At 42.7% G+C, this 16,518-nt stretch overlaps 1 protein-coding gene across 2 annotated transcripts in view; it reads left to right on the forward strand.

Moving 5' to 3' along the window:
* Positions 1-16,518, forward strand: part of LOC109933261 (myoneurin) — a 41,553-nt gene that overhangs the window by 19,427 nt on the left and 5,608 nt on the right. Inside the window, exons 5-7 of one of the 2 annotated variants that reach the window (XM_020532235.2) lie at positions 7,291-7,469; positions 9,160-9,243; positions 12,118-12,204. In XM_020532235.2, coding sequence (XP_020387824.1) covers positions 7,291-7,469; positions 9,160-9,243; positions 12,118-12,204 — 350 coding nt within the window. The remainder of the gene's footprint in view (positions 1-7,290; positions 7,470-9,159; positions 9,244-12,117; positions 12,205-16,518) is intronic. The other variant, XM_048604162.1, reaches the window with a different exon arrangement.

The following is a 16,518-nucleotide window of genomic DNA, read 5'->3' on the forward strand; positions in this document are numbered from 1 at the left end:
TGTGTTGAAGAATTCCACAGATTCACTACCCTTTCGGAGAAGAAATTACTCGTCATCCTCACCACTTCCCTTCCAATCCATTTCTGTGTCATCTGCAAATTTGGATATAATACATTCACTTTCTTCAGCCATGGCATTAATATACATTTTAAATGGTTGTGGCCCCAGCAGCGATCCCTGGGGCATTCCTCTACAGCTTGCTACCCTGAAAATGCCTGCCTTATTCCAACTCTGTCTTCTTTTAGTTTGCCAATTCTATGAATATACTACTTCCAACACCAAGGGCAGTTATTAAGTAGCCTAATGTATGGTATTTAGTGAATGCTTTTTGGAATTCCAAATAAATGACATCCACTGCTTTCCTTTTATCTATCCAGCTCATTACCTCAAAGAATTGTAATAAATTTGTTAGGCATGATTTCCCCTGCGTGAAGCTATACTGACTCTACTTAATCATATTTTGTATTTCTTAAAGCTGTACTATTGTATCCATTATAATAGGCTCTAGCATTTTCTTAATCTGATTTGGCCTACATTTTTTTTCCTTCTATTTTAAACAATGGTGTTACATTGGCAGTTTTCCAGTTCTCTGGCAATCTCAGGATTCTTAAAAGATTGCTACCACTGGATCCACTGGCACTATCTTCTAGCAACTTTATTTCCCCATTTCCATTCTCTGAGGGGCCTGTATTAACTTTGGTGTCTCTCTCTTTATATTTAAAAGAAGCTCTTGCTGTCTGTCTTGATATTACTTGCAAGTTTACCTTGCCTTAAAGTGTATCTTTTTTTTTTGGTCATCTTCTGTTGATTTCTAAAGCATTCCCAATTCTCTAGCATACCACTAATCTTTGCCACATTGTATGTTTTTTCTTTCAATTTGATGCCAACCTTAACTTCCCTGGTTAACAATGGTTGACTTACCCAGTGCCTCAAATCTTTCTTTCTCAATGCGACACACCTTTGTTGTGAGCCATGAACCATTTTCATAAACATCTGTATTATTCCTCAAAAGTCTTTGCTGCTTAGCTCCTTTCCCTGTCCACTCCAGCTAGGTCTACCCTCATTCATTTGTAATTACCCTGTTTGCATTTAGACAATTGTCGCAATCCAAGCTCCTCCCTTTCAACTGAATGCTAAATTCTGCCAAGTTATGGTCACTGTTCTTGAGGGGATCTTTTACTCTGACAACTGCCTCATTACACATTACCAGATCCAAAAGAGCCTGACTTGTGGTGGATCCACAACACATTGTTCCAGGAAACTGTCCCAAATACACTCAATGAGTTTTTTCCTCGTGGCTACCTCTGCCAACCTAACTATTCAAATCTGCACAATGATTAAAGTCACCCATGATTAACAAGGTACTGCCTTTTGTTAAATGCCCTGATTATCTCCCGATATATTCTCTGCCCCAACGTATATCTACTTATAGAGTGCCTAATAGACTTCTGCTACCAGTGCCATCTTCCTGTTTTTATTTCGTGTTTCCACCCATATAAATTCTAAACTTACAAACCAAGATCATTTCTTGCTACCATACTTAATCCCTTACTAACAATGCTACCACCACACTTCCTGCCTGTCCTTTCATGCAGTCAAATATCTTAATGTTTAATTCCCAGCTTTGATGTCTTTGTGATCATGTCTCTGTACTGACTAAGATCATATCCAATAACCAGTAATTGAGTAATTAATTAATTTCTTTTGTTCTGAATACTATGCACATCCAAATAAAGAGCCATTAATTTTGCCTCTTCACCACTTCTTCCCTGTTTGACTCTACTTATGCTGTTATACCGTGCTTGTATACTCTGTCCCTTCCTGTCATCATCTAAATGGCTGAAAATGCTGCCCTATTCCCTTGCTTTGTAAGTCCACATTTCCTAAATCTTCCACTCCCAATTAGTTCAAAGCCCTCTCTACAGTCCGAGTTATTCGATTAAGCCCATCCCACCAGAACAGTTCACTTCATAGAATCACGTATTCCTACAGTGTGGAAAGAAGCCATTTGCCCCAAGAAGTCCGTGCCATACCTTCGAACAGCATCCCAACCAGATCCCTATGCTGTCTCCATAACCCTGAATTTACCATTGCACATCCCTGGACACTGCAGACAATCTTTAGCATGGCCAATCCACCTAACCTGCATATCTTTGAACTACAGGCAAACCCAGCATAAAACCACACAGACAGTCACCCGAGACTGGAACTGAACCCAGGTCCCTGGCTCTGTGAGACAGCAGTGGTAACCACTGAGCCACCATGCTGCTCATATTTCTACCCCACTACTGGTGCCAGTGTCCCACAAACTGAAACCCATTCTACACACACCACTCTTTGAGCCATTTAATGCTGTCACTTTATTTACCATATGCCAGTTTCACCCTTCTCAGGTAGTATACATGAGGTTAGTCACTTTTTTGAAGTTCTGATTTGTAATTTAGTTCTTAACTATTCAAAACCTTTCTGCAGAACACCCTTTCTACTCCTGTCAATGTTGTTGGTATCATTGTGAGTCATAATTTAAAGTCCAGTAAGGAAATGTTTAAGTTTGCATAGGCCCTACCAAAATTTGAGGAAAATGTCGTGTGTGAAAATGGCTAAACAGATGAATTGGGCAAAGTTGCAGTGAGGTGCAACAGAGTTTGTAAGAAGAGATAGTAAGAACTGCCAATGCTGGAGTCAGAGATACCACAGTGTGGAGCTGGAGGAACACAGCAGGCCAGGCAGCATCAGAGGAGCAGGAATTTTTTTTCTGTGAAGAAGGGTTCCGACCTGAAACTTCAGCTTTCCTGCTCCTCTAATGCTGCCTGGCCTGCTGTGTTCCTCCAACTCCACACTGTCTTATCAGAGTTTGTAAGAATGTGTCCAAAACAAAAGGCCACAAATGATGTTGTAGCTTTAACTACAACTAAGAGACCAGAGGTAAATATTGTGAGTGCAGAAGAAGTACATAGGGTAAATGAGAGATATGAAAGTGTTTGGTCTAAAATGAAGATAATCCCTTTTCCTGCAAAGGAATTAATGAAGTCCTGTGCTAAGGGACTCGAGGGCTGCTCAAACTCTTCATGTTGACATAATTTTTACCAATCTGCCGGCAGCAGATGCATCTGTCCATGATAGCATTGTTAAGAGTGACCACTGCACAGTCCTTGTGAAGACGAAGTCTCCCCTTCGTGTTGAGAGTACCCAGCATCCTGTTGTGCAGCACTATCACTGGGATGGACTTCAAATAGATCCAACAGCTCAAATGGGATGGACTTCAAATAGATCCAACAGCTCAAGACAGGGCATCCAGGAGGCACTGTGTGCCATAAACAGCAGCAAAAATTGAGCTCCAGCGCAACCTGCAGCCTCATGCATTGGCATATCCCCACTCAATTATTACCATCAAGCCAGGGGATATACCCTGGTTCAATGGTGAGTGCAGGAAGGCATGCCAGGAGCAGCACGAGCATACCTAAAAGTGAGGTGTCAACCTGGTGAAGCTACCAAACAGAATAAGCAGCCAGTGGTAAACACAGCAAAGTGATCCCACAACCAATGGATCAGATCTAAGCTCTGCAATCAGTTGGAGTCATACCTGGCACGATAGATGGTTATGATTGTTGGCGGTCAGTCATCTCAGCTTCAGGCTATCTCTGCAGGAGTTCCTCACGGTAGTGTTCTAGGCGTATCAATCTTCAGCTGCTTCATCAAAGGCTTTCCCTGCAACATAAGGTCAGAATTGAGCAAGTTCACCAATGATTGCACAATGTTCGGTACCATTTACAATTCCTCAGATACTGAAGCAGTCCATGGTGAACTGCAGCAAGTTCTGCACAATATCCCAGCTTTGCTAACAAGTGGCAAGTAACATTCACGACACACAAATGCCAGGTTATGACCATCACCAATAAGAGACAATGTACCGCTGTCCCATAACATTCAATGGTGTTATCATCACTGAATCGCCCACTGTCAACATCCTGGGAGTTACCATTGATCAGAAATTCAACTGGACTTGCCACATAAACACAGTGACTTCAGGGGCATGTCAGAGGCTAGCAATACTACAGCAAGTGACTCACCTCCTGTCTCCCCAAAGCCTGTCTACCATCCATAAGGCACAGGTCTTGTGGTACAGTCTTAGGCAGCAAGATCAACATCTTTCAAACCTGTGACCACTTCCATCTAGAAGTATAAGGGCCTGGCAATACCACCAACTGAAAGTTCCCCTCCAAGCCACTCATCATCCTGACTTGGAAATATATCGCCGTTCCTTCACTGTTGCTGGGTCAACTCCTAAAATTCCCTCCTTACTGGCATTGAGGGTCAACCCACAGCATGTGGACTGCAGCGGTTCAAGAAGGCAGCTCATCAGGACCTTCTTGAGCAACTAGGAATAGGCAATCAGTGCTGGCCAGCCAGTGACACCCATGTCTCATGAATGAATAAAACCAAATTATAACAGATGGGCAGAACATGTGAAACAAGTAGAAAACCTGTTTAAGCAATTACAGTTTGCTGGTTTAATAATAAATTTGGCCAAAGGTGATTTTGTGAAAGAAAGAGCAACTTACCTTGAACATATCGGAGAGGACCAACTGTTGCCAAGGACAGCAAATTCCCTGTTCCTAAAATGAAACAAGAAATCTTGATTTTTAGGAATGTGTAGGTGTTACTGGGGTTTGTGCCTAATTTCAGCACATAGCCACCCAGATTTTTCCAGATTTGGGGTAGGTGCAGTTTTGTCACAGGATGATAAGCTGGGAGTTGAGAAGCCAGTTTGGTATTTCTCCTTATCGGTATCAGAAGAAGTACTCTTCTGTAGACCTCCACAATAACACTCAACACTGGAGCCCCCCAACGATGCATCCTCAGCCCCCTACTGTACTCCTTGTACACCCACGACTATGTTGCCAAATTCATCGACAAATTCACTGATCACACCACCGTAGTTGGACGGATATTTAACAACGACAAGTCAAAATACAGAAGGGAGATAGAGGGCTTGGTGACGTGGTGGAATGAGAATAACCTCTCTCTCAATGTCAGCAAAACTAAAGAACTGATCATTGACTTCAGAAACAAAGGAGGAGAACTTGTCCCCATCTATATCAATGGAACTGAGGTTGAGAGGGTGGAAAGTGTCAACTTCCTTGGAAGTCCAAGAAGCTATCTTGGACTTCTCACTAAATGTGATGGTCAAGAAGGCACAACAACACCTCTTGTTCCTCAGGCAGCTCAGGAAATTTGGCATGTCCATAGGGACCCTCACCAATTTCTACAGATGCACCATTGAAAACATACTGTCCGGCTGCCTAACGACCTGGTATGGCACGTGCTGTGCCCAGGACCGTAAGAAACTACAGAAGGTGGTGTGCGCTGCCCAGACCATCGCGGAAGTCAACCTTCCGTCCATGTACTCCATTTACATAGCTCATTGCTGCGGAAAGGCTGTCAACATCAAAGACCCATCTCACCTGGTAATACTCTCCTACAATCTCTTCTGTGAGGCAGAAGATACGGAAGTTCTAACAACACGCACCAGCAGGTTCAGGAACAGCTTCTTCTTGGCCATTATTAGATTGATGACTGGACTTTCTAGACTCAAATAATGCTGATCTTGCTAACGTTGATCTCACCTAGCGCTCGCCCTGTGCAATGTAACCTGTATGCCTCTGTTTAAGTTTTTTCACAACCTGTGATCTATGTGTCCTTGCTTACCATGATCTGCTTGGACTGCTCGTAAACAAAGCTTTTACTGTACTCCCAAGATAGCAAGAACTGCAGGTGCTGGAGTCCGAGATAACCCATTGTGGAAGTAGAAGAACACCACAGGCCAGGTAGCATCAGACGAGCAGGAAAGTTGACATTTCAGGTCGGGACACTTCTTCAGAAAAGCCCATTTCTGAAGAAGGGTCACAACCCGAAATGTCAACTTTCCTGCTCCTCTGATGCTGCCTGGCCTGCGGTGTTCCTCCAGCTCCTCACTGTATTATCTTTTACTGTACTCTGGTATACATGACAATCAATCAATCAAAAAGAGACTTTGAGATTGTTATTAGCTCTTCAACATTTTGAAGTCTGTGTCCAATGTGGTTTAAAAAAAAAAGAAATGCTAACATGCATTGATCATAGTCCACTGGCCTTGTTTGAAAATTTTAAACCTTGGAATGAGAGATTATTCAGATGGAGTTGTTCACTTAAACCATTTGCTATAAAGATTAATTACATTAACTTTTCCAGTATAGCAATGTAATTGCAGTCACATTGTTCCAAGTGTAAGTAAAAGATTTAATAAATGTTAGAATTGTGTAATGGAACAGAAGGATGAAGCAATGTAGGTCTTGTATTTCATTGTTTGTGTATCTCTAAAATGGTATGGCCATTCCTTAATCATTAGGTCAGAATCTTAGAATTTCCTACAGCACATAGACTGCAGCAGTTCACCACCATCTTCACATAGGAAATCCAACCAGTGACACTTGCAGTGCATTTATGAATTTGGGTAAAGAGCTGCTTTAAAAACCAAAGATTGTGGAAGGGTTTGCTGCATTTTTTTTTTCAAGCAGGCTACCAATACTGATTGTAGGCACTGTTTACACTGCTATTTGTTCAAGTTAGGGCCGGCGTGGAAGTGTTGGTTAATGCTGATGAGCTGGAGCCAGGATTATATTAAGGGAGATTCAGCTGACAGCAAGTAACTGATTGGTCTATAGTGCAGTGACCAGTTTCAATGACAAAGGCCTTCTGCCTTACACCAACTATGTGATTAGCTTCCAGGGACCGAAGTAGTTTTTGCGTGTTAATGATAGTGTTGGAAGCCTTTGGACCTCTACAATAGAAGGTGCTGTCTCTCGCTCTCGCTGTCTCTCTAGCCACTAATAGACCCAGTTGGGAATTCAGGAGAAACTTTTACCCAGAGAATAGTGAAAATGTGGAACCCATGAACATAAATGATTGAGCCAACTGATGTTGCATTTGGAGGGGATATTTTGAAAGGGTTAAATAAAGAATATTGGGAAGAGGTCTGTGTTGATCACATGCACGGCAGTGTACCATTTGTTTCAAACGAACTTTTCCATGCTTGAAGTTGAATATCCCCCTCTTCTAAAAGTTATGATTAAATCTGCTTCCACCAATGCTTCAAGCAGCACCTTCTGGACCATTATCATTTCGTGCATTAAAAGAAAATTCTCCTCATTTCTTCATTGGATGTATTGTTAAATATCTTCAATCTACATCCTGTCATTACCAGATTCAGGTGTGCCATATTTCAGTCTTTCTCTGGCCTTGTTTCTACAGGAAGCACAGTGGGGAGAAACCATATGTGTGTGACCGGTGTGGCCAGCGATTTGCTCAGGCCAGCACCCTTACATACCATGTGCGTCGTCACACAGGAGAGAAACCTTACATCTGTGACACATGTGGGAAGGCATTTGCTGTCTCCAGCTCCCTCATCACACATGCACGGAAACATACTGGTATGGTCTGCTCAACATAGGGCTCTATATTAATACCAAATAAAAAATAAAATTTTGCAACTTCGCGGAGTTTAGAAGAGGAAGAGATGACTTGATTGAAACATATAAAATCCTGAAAGTTTGACTGAGTGGATTTAGACAGGATGTTCCTTTTTATGGGAAAATTAGGGGTCATTGATTAAAAATCAGGAGTTATCGATTTTAAAATAGGGATGAGGCAAAATGTTTCTTGAGATCCTTAATGATGTCAGACCTCTCGAGTGCAGCTCCAACAGCTTTCAAGAAGCTTGACATCATTAAGCAGCAGCTGGATTGATTGGTACTATATACGCCCCTTTAAATGACCTTTGATCTTGGAGGCCAAAACATTGTATGATTTTGAGAAGCTGTTGAAGCTGCAGTCATCCAGCCAAGTGCTATCACATTCTTGACTCGTAGCATAAAGATAGTGGATAAACATGGGGGAGCGAAGAAGTGGGTTACTTGTTGCAAGATTCCCAGTCTCTCACTTTTTTAGTCACAGTATCTTTATGACCTGATTACATCCAGAGTGAGGTGTATTCAACTGCAGCATGTTCCGAGCCTCCTGGGTCCACCCTGTGCCTTGTCACCTGTTGAAGCCAAGCATGTTCTTCTGCCTATGTATTCAAACACTGACAATTATGAGGTGCTGCATTTTGGAAAGGCAAATCAGAGCAGGACCTATACACTTAATGATAAGGTCCTTGGGAGTGGTGTTGAACAGAGATCTTGGAGTGCAGGTTCATAGTTCCTTGAAAGTGGAGTCACAGGTAGATAGGATAGTGAACAAGGCATTTGGTATGCTTGCCTTTGTTAGACAGTGCACTGAGTATAAGACTTGGGAGGTCGTGTTGTGGCTGTACAGGACATTGGTTAGGCCACTTTTGGAATACTGTGCAATTCTGGTCACTCTACTATAGGAAGGATGTTATTAAACTTGAAAGGGTTCAGAAAAGATTTACAAGGTTGTTGCCAGGTTTGGAGGTTAAAGCTATAGGGAGAGGCTGAATAGGCTGAGGCTATTTTCCCTTAAGCATCGAAGGCTGAGGGGTGACCTTATAGAGGTTTATAAAGTCATGAGGGGCATGGATAGGGTAAATAGACAAGGTCTTTTCCCTGGGGTGAGGGAGTCCAAAACTAGAGGGCATAGGTTTAAGGTGAGAGGAGATAGATTTGAAAGGAACCCAAGGGGCAACTATTTCTTGCAGAGGGTGGTGCATGTATGGAATGAGCTGCCAGAGGAAGTGGTGGAGACTGATACAATTACAACATCTAAAAGGCATCTGGATGGGTCTTTGAATAGGAATGGTTTAGAGGGATATGGGCCAAATGCTGGCAAATGGGACCATATTTATCTAGGATATCTGGTTGGTATGGTTGAGTTGGACTGAAGGGTCTGTTTCCGTGCTGTACATCTCAATGACTGTGTGAACTTCTGACTTGGCATTAAGAGCATTGCCAACTGAACCATGCTGGCACAATGTAAATTGCTGTGTGACTGGTGCAGCCGGAGAATATACGGTGATTTACTGTGAGGGACGACGAGAACCAAGCCCCCACATATCTCTCATAATTAGTCAGTCACTGACGATCATAATTTAAACTGTTTGAAGTTGTTGAAATTTTAACAAGCATGTTATGCAACTATGATTCACTCTGTCTTTTACAGGTGAGAAGCCATATAGCTGCCGGACATGTAGTAAAAGTTTCATCTCTTCAGGAGAGCTGAATAAACATAGCCGATCACACACGGGTAAATGGCGGCACTCTGAGGTGGTCCGGAATCTATGCTGGTCCTCATTTCAGCAGAATTTTAAAACTCTAGCATGGATTGTTAACTTGTAGCTTTCCTAGTGGTCCAGTTAACAAAGAGTACCAGCAACTGAGCCCCTGTACCCTCAACTTAGTTTGATACAGAGGATAGTGTTGATGGGGTAGCAAGGGAGGATAAAATAAGTGAGAAAGGCGATGGGGGAAAGTAATGGAGCAAGTGAATGTCTCAGGAGGTAGGGAGATTATAGCCTTCCATGGGAAACCTGGGCAACTCAACTGCTTGAGGATGGATCAGGGAAGGTATGGGCACTTGCCGTACAAGCAGAATATGAGGAACTGCTGAATGAGTGACTGTGGCCGTGCAATGACCATTGCTCACATGCTGAACTCCTTCCCTGAGAGATTCTGTCCTGGTGATGTCATAACCATTCACATCATCCAAGAAGCCCTTGAATAGAGTGCTAGCCTTGACATCAAGCTACAAGTGCTTCCCCAATCATACAAATAAAGAAAGGGCACTGAAAATAGACAATTTGGACTAACCAAATATTAACTAAAATGAAATCGGTGTAAAATAATAGCAGTTGTAGAATTCTTGAATAGCTTTTCCAAATGCATGTTAGCTAGTATAGCAAGCCCAACACGAGAGAGTTTTAGTCCAAGTGGAGGAAGTTCAGGAGTGGAAATGATATCATGGGCAAGCTTTTTGATGGTGGTGATAGTAAGTCAGTTAAGTTTTAAATAGATATGAAAAATGACAAAGCTAGACCAAAAGTTTTAAATTGGGGAAAGCCTAATTTTACTTAACTGGCAGGTGTTTCGTGAAAGTAGACTGAAAATGGCCGCTAGAAGGTAAACCAAGGTCTGAGCGGTGGAGGCATTCATGAAGCTGATAAGGAGGGTTCCACTAAGAAGATAGAAGAATCTCTGTTTTGTTACCTGAGCCACATGCAAATTGGCTTAAGGGAAATCTGATTAGAGAGATGAATGCATGGCTGTAAGACAGGGGCTGATGCATATGTGGTAGTGGAGGAGGCTTGTGAAACATTAGATGAGATAAGTGTACCAAGGAATTGTCAATGAGTTCAGCATCTTTGAAAGTAGGTAACTTGTCAGGCAGGTCCAAGTAAAACATAGCCCAGGCTGCTTAAAGTAGAAAGGAAGAAATAGCAAAGACTCTGACCGTCATTTTACAGTCGTCTGTGGATGCAGGCATGGCATCTAAGGATTGCTCTCACTGTACTATCGTTATAAAGAGGGAGAAAGGCAGAATTGTTAGAATCATGGAAAGCCATTCAGCCGCCATGTCTGTGTCAGCCCTGTGCTACAGTACTTCACTTTGTTCCACTCCTCTGTCTATTGTCCTTTTATTCTCTTTCTTCAGACAAAGATGCAGTGTGTTTGAAAGCTTTGAGTGACCCAACCTCCACCATATACTCAGGCAATTACTTCAGTTAAACATGACTTGCCGTTAACAAATCAGGTTCTGGTTTTCCTTAATTAATCTACATTTGCCCAAGTGACATAACTTTGTCCAAAATTCTCAATGTCCCCACCATTGCCTGCAAAAGCTTAGGTGCAGCTCAGACTTTTATAGGCCCAACCTTTCTCAAAAACAGACCTAATAATCCAGGAATCTGAAGCCCTCCTGTATCAACCCTTAAGTGACACATTCATCTGTTCTATCTGCCTATTCCTATACTTCTTATCCCCTGCTGCCCTCATGATGGAGGGAAAGTCGTTATGAAACAGCTGAAGAGTTTGGGCCTAGAACACAATCCTGAAGATGACTTCAGCCAGTGGAGAGTTTTCTCCCTAATTTCCATTGACTCTAGTTTTATTAGTAGTCCTTGATGTAGAGGCAGTCACTCTCACCTCACCTCTGGAATTCAGCTTTCTTTGTCCATGTTTGAACCAAGGCTATAATGAGATAAAAGTTTAGTAGTCCTGGCGTAACCTAGACTGAGCATCATTGAGCATGTTATACCTTTGCTAAGGCTGCTTGATGATATTGTTGACACCCCATTCCATCACTTAGCTGATGATCAAGAGTAGACTGATGGAGCTGTACTTGGCTGCTTTATTTGTTTTGTTGTTGTAACTGCACTGGAACAGCTTGACCAGGGGCTCAGCAAGTTCTGGAGTACAAGTCTTCAGTACTATCACCAAAATGTTGTCAGGACCCATGGCCTTTACATTATCTACTGCCTTCAGCCAATTATTGATATCATATTGAGTAAATGGAATTGGCAGAAGACTACATCTGTAATGTTGTGCACATTGGAGGGGCTGAAACAGATCATTCACTTTCCACTTCTGGCTGAAGATAGATGCACATGTTTAGTCTTGTCTTTTGTACTGAGCTGAGGATATTTGTGGTCCCACCTCAAATATTTGGAAATTGATGCAGGGTTTTGGGGAGGAAGCAGGGCAGTGGGATTAGGATTGGTGCAAGGCTGTATGGAGAGAGTGGAGGCTGTGGCTTTAACTTTAGCTTTGATAAGGGGCTAAGGTGAGTTTGTGGTGTGGTGGGATTACTTTAGGAGTTGATACAATGCCCATTGGGGGATTGGGATTAGTATAGAATTGTTGCAAGGCTTTGGAAAGAGAGCAAGGCTTTGGGATTAGTTTGGGTTTGATATAAGTCAGTGGGGAGACAACAGGTAGTGGGATCAGTTTGGGTTTGATACAGGGCTATGGAGAGAGAGCAGAGCAGCAGGATTGATTTTTGGAAGTGTGGCCTAAAGCTGATCCAAACTAAAATTTAAATTAAGAATTGGAAGAATTTTCTACATGGGAAATCAGATAATTTGAACTATTTACATAAATATTGATTTTAAAGTATTTCTTTCAGGTGAAAAACCTTTTGTCTGTGAATTATGTGGAAATTCATACTCCGATGTGAAGAATTTAAAGAAACATAACAGTAAAGCTCATGATGGTGAGTATTTTCATCAAATTGTAGATATTGGCAGTGCTGAAACACATTATTCATTTCATCAAGTACCAAGGTTTTCCACATAATGCGTTGCCTTTTGGATGTTCCTATGAAATGTGATACCACCAACGTTTCAGATAATAGGAGAGCTGTAAGGGGGCATGAGAAAACCTTGGCAGATAGGATCAAGGAAAACTCCAAGACTTTTTACACGTACGTGAGGAATAAGAGAATGACCAGAGAAAGGGTAGAGCCGATCAAGGATTGTAAAGGGAATTTGTGCACGGAGCCTAAAGAGATAGGAGAGGTCCTTAATGAATACTTTTCTTCGGTATTCAAACTGAGAGGGACCTAGTTGTAGAGGATGACAGTGTGAAACAGGCTGGTAGGCTAGAGGAGGTCGATGTTAGTAAGGAAGATGTACTAGAAATTTTGAGGAACTTGAAGATAGATAAGTCGCCCAGGCCTGATGGGATTTATCCAAGGATTCCATGGGAAGCGAGGGAAGAGATTGCAGGGCCTTTGGTGATGATCTTTTTGTCCTCACTGTTCACGGGTATAGTGCCGGAAGATTGGAGAGAGGCAACCGTCATTCCTTTGTTCAAAAAGGAAAATAGGGATAACCCCGGAAATTACAGGCCAGTTAGTCTTACGTCAGTGGTGGGCAAATTATTGGAAAGGGCTCTGAGAGATAGGATTTATGATCACTTGGAAAGGCACAGTTTGATTCATGATAGTCAGCATGGATTTGTGAGGGGTAGATCATGCCTTACAAACCTTACTGAATTCTTTGAAGAGGTGACCAAACACGTGGATGAAGCTTGGGCAGTGGATGTGGTATACATGAATTTAAGTAAGGCGATTGATAAGGTTCCTCATGGTATGCTCATGCAGAAGATAAGGAGGCATGGGATAGGGGGAAATGTGGCAGATTGGATTCAGAATTGGCTGATCCTTCGAAGACAAAGGGTGGTAGTGGACGGAAAATATTCAACATGGTGCTCAGTTACAAGTGGTGTACCACAAGGATCTGTTCTGGATCCTCTTCTATTTGTGATTTTTGTAAATGATTTGGATGAAGGAGTGGAAGGGTGGATTAGTAAGTTCGCGGATGATACGAAGGTGGGTCGAGTTGTGGATAGTGCGGAGGGCTGTTCTAGGTTACAAAGGGACATTGATAGGATGCAGAGCTGGGCTGAGAAGTGGCAGATGGAGTTTAACCCTGAAAAGTATGAAGTGATTCATTTAGGTAGGACAAACTTGAAAGCAGAATACAGGGTTAACGGAAAGATTCTTGGCAGTGTGGAGGAGCAGAGGGATCTTAGGGTTCATGTCCACAGTTCCCTGAAAGTTGCCACCCAGGTGGATAGAGTTGTTAAGAAAGCCTATGGTGTGTTAGCTTTCATTAATGGAGGGATTGAGTTCAAGAGCCATGAAGTTATGCTCCAGCTGTACAAAAGCCTGGTTCAGCCACATCTGGAGTATTGTGTCCAGTTCTGGTTGCCTCATTACAGGAAAGATGTGGAAGCATTGGAAAAGGTGCAGAGGAGATTTACCAGGATGTTGCCTGGAATGGAGGGAAGGTCTTATGAGGAAAGGTTGAGAGAGCTAGGGCTTTTCTCTTTAGAACGACGAAGGATGAGAGGTGACTTGATAGAGGTGTACAAAATGATCAGAGGTGTAGATAGAGTGGACAGCCAGAGACTTTTTCCTAGGGTGGAGGTAGCTATTACGAGGGGGCATAGTTTTAAAGTGAGTGGAGGTAGATACAGGGGAGACGTCAGAGGTAGGTTCTTTACTCAGAGAGTGGTAGGGGCGTGGAATGCATTGCCAGAGAGGGTCGTGGAGTCGGCCTCATTAGGGGCATTTAAGCGGCTATTAAATTGGCATATGGATGATAGTATAAGGTAGGGGTGTAGGTTAGATAGATCTTAGGGTAAAAGTTTGGCACAGCATCATGGGCCGAAAGGCCTGTACTGTGCTGTACTGTTCTATGTTCCATGTTCTAATATTTTCTAGAAGTTAAAAACCTGTTTGAGGAATTGATACAGGGCCACAGGAAGGAAGGGGGACAGCGGAATGTGGATTGTGACAGGGTCAGTGGGCTTGATTTTGATACTGATACAGGGCTATGGGGAGAGCGCAGGACAGTGGGATTGAGAGCAGTTTATGGAAGAAAGCAAAGCAAAGCAATCTGATAAATTTGAGAAGAAATTGCTCATTTCCTCACTAGGTCATTTACCAATTATTTAGGACTACGTTACAACCAATTTAGGCAGGATAAAAATTATTTCCTTATTTCTGTCACTCCTTTACTGGCCACAACAGGGTTTGAATGTAAAAAGAAAGGGGATATTGCCTATGAAACATCAGAAATGAGTCAAATTCCTTTTATAACAAATAATTAGTTTATTACAAACAAAACTTACTCAGGTAAAGATAATTAACAAAAAGCTTAAACTGTGCAAATGTGTACAGCTACCCTTCTTGAAAAATGCTATAGACACACACATAAAACCTACACGCAGAACATATAACAGCACAGGAACAGGCACTTTGGTCCACCATGTCTGTGTCGACCATTGTGCCAGTGAAAAAGTAATCCAGTCTACCTGCACATGGCCGTACCCTTCTGTTCCCTGCCTTTTTATGTGTCTGTCCAAAAGCCTTTTCTAAGTGCTATTGTATCCACCTCTACTATTTCCCTGCCTACACATTCCAGGCCCCTTCCACTCTCAGTGTAAAATTCTTGCCTCGCACATCGCTTTATACTTTTCCCCCTGTCACTTTAAACCTATGCCCCCTAATATTTGACATTTCCACCCTGGGGAAAAGACTCCAGTTATCTGTCTTATCTATGCCTCCCAATTTTATATACTTCTATCAAGTTGCCCTTCAGTCTCCGATGGTCTAGCAAAAACAATCCAAGTTTGTCCAACATCTCCTTATAGGTAATACACTGCAATCAAGTCAACATCCTGATAAACTTCTTTTGTGTCCTTGCCAAACCCTCTACATCTTTCCCGTAATGTGATTATAAGAACTGCACACAATACTCCAAATATGGCCAAACTAAAGTTTTATACAGCTACATCATTTTCTGAAGAAGGGTCTAGGCCCGAAACATTAGCTTTCCTGCTCCTCTGATGCTGCTTGGCCTGCTGTGTTCATCCAGCTCTACACCTTGTTATCTCTACATCATGACTTGCCAACTTCTTTACTCAATGCTCCAACCAATGAAGGAAAGTATGCCTTATGCCACCTTTACCACCTTATCTGCTTGTGTTGCCACTTTCAGGGAGCTATGAACTTACATCCCACGATCCCTCTGTATATCAGTACATGGAACCCCTATCTATAAAACTTTCTGCCTCCTGTATGCTCTTTAGTAAATCCGGCAGCTGCTCCAACCAATCCTTGTGGTCTGAGAGGAGCTGCAGTTGGATGTACTTCCTACAGAAATCAATGTCAGGGACATTCAACTTCTCCCTGTTCCCCACATCTCACGGGAGGAGCCTTCTACTCCACTAACTGCTGTTACTACCCCTCCAGTATCTATTACATTAAAAAGGAAGGAAATACCTTAATGAGCAGCGCGGTGGCTCAGTGGTCAGCACTGTTGCCTCACAGCACCAGGGACCTGGCTTCAATCCCAACTTCGGGCGACTGTCTGTGTGGAGTTTGCACATTCTCCCTGTGTCTGTGTGGGTTTCCGCTGGGTGCTCTGGTTTCCTCCCACAGCCCAAAGATGTGCAAGTTAGGTGGATTGGCCGTGATAAATTACCCATAGTGTTTAGGGGTGTGTAGGTGCAGGGAAATGCGGGGTTGCAGAGATAGGGTAGAGGAATGGGTCTGGGTGGGATGCTCTTTGGAGGGTCAGTGTGGACTCGAAGGACTGAATGGCCTGTTTCCGCACTGTAAGGATTCTGTGATTCTTAACCTACCTAAGTGTTGCTGGCCCTCCTCAGCAAAGCCCAATGCTCACCTAAGCCCTCATTTTTAACCTCAATAGCAGCACTCCAAACTTGCTATTCTTTTAGAGCTTGCTTCCCTTTTATATGCTGCCGGTAGGAAGGAAAATGTCTTCTCAGAATCTCCCAGAATCCGCCTCAGTCACTTCTCATTTCTGCCATATGTAGGTAACTGTCGCCATCTCTATGTAACTATGACTATTTGTAGGCAGTCTAATCTTAAAAGTAATAATGTGAAATAACAGTCAAATTCAGAAAAAAAAATTGTTCACAGATTATCCTAAATGCTCGTCAACAGCTGAAGTCACTATTCACACAAGCCGTTGGCATTGGGATGTCTTCCAGG

The sequence above is a fragment of the Rhincodon typus genome, chromosome 13 (genome assembly GCF_021869965.1).
Source record: "Rhincodon typus isolate 14 chromosome 13, sRhiTyp1.1, whole genome shotgun sequence".
Lineage (NCBI taxonomy): Eukaryota > Metazoa > Chordata > Chondrichthyes > Orectolobiformes > Rhincodontidae > Rhincodon > Rhincodon typus.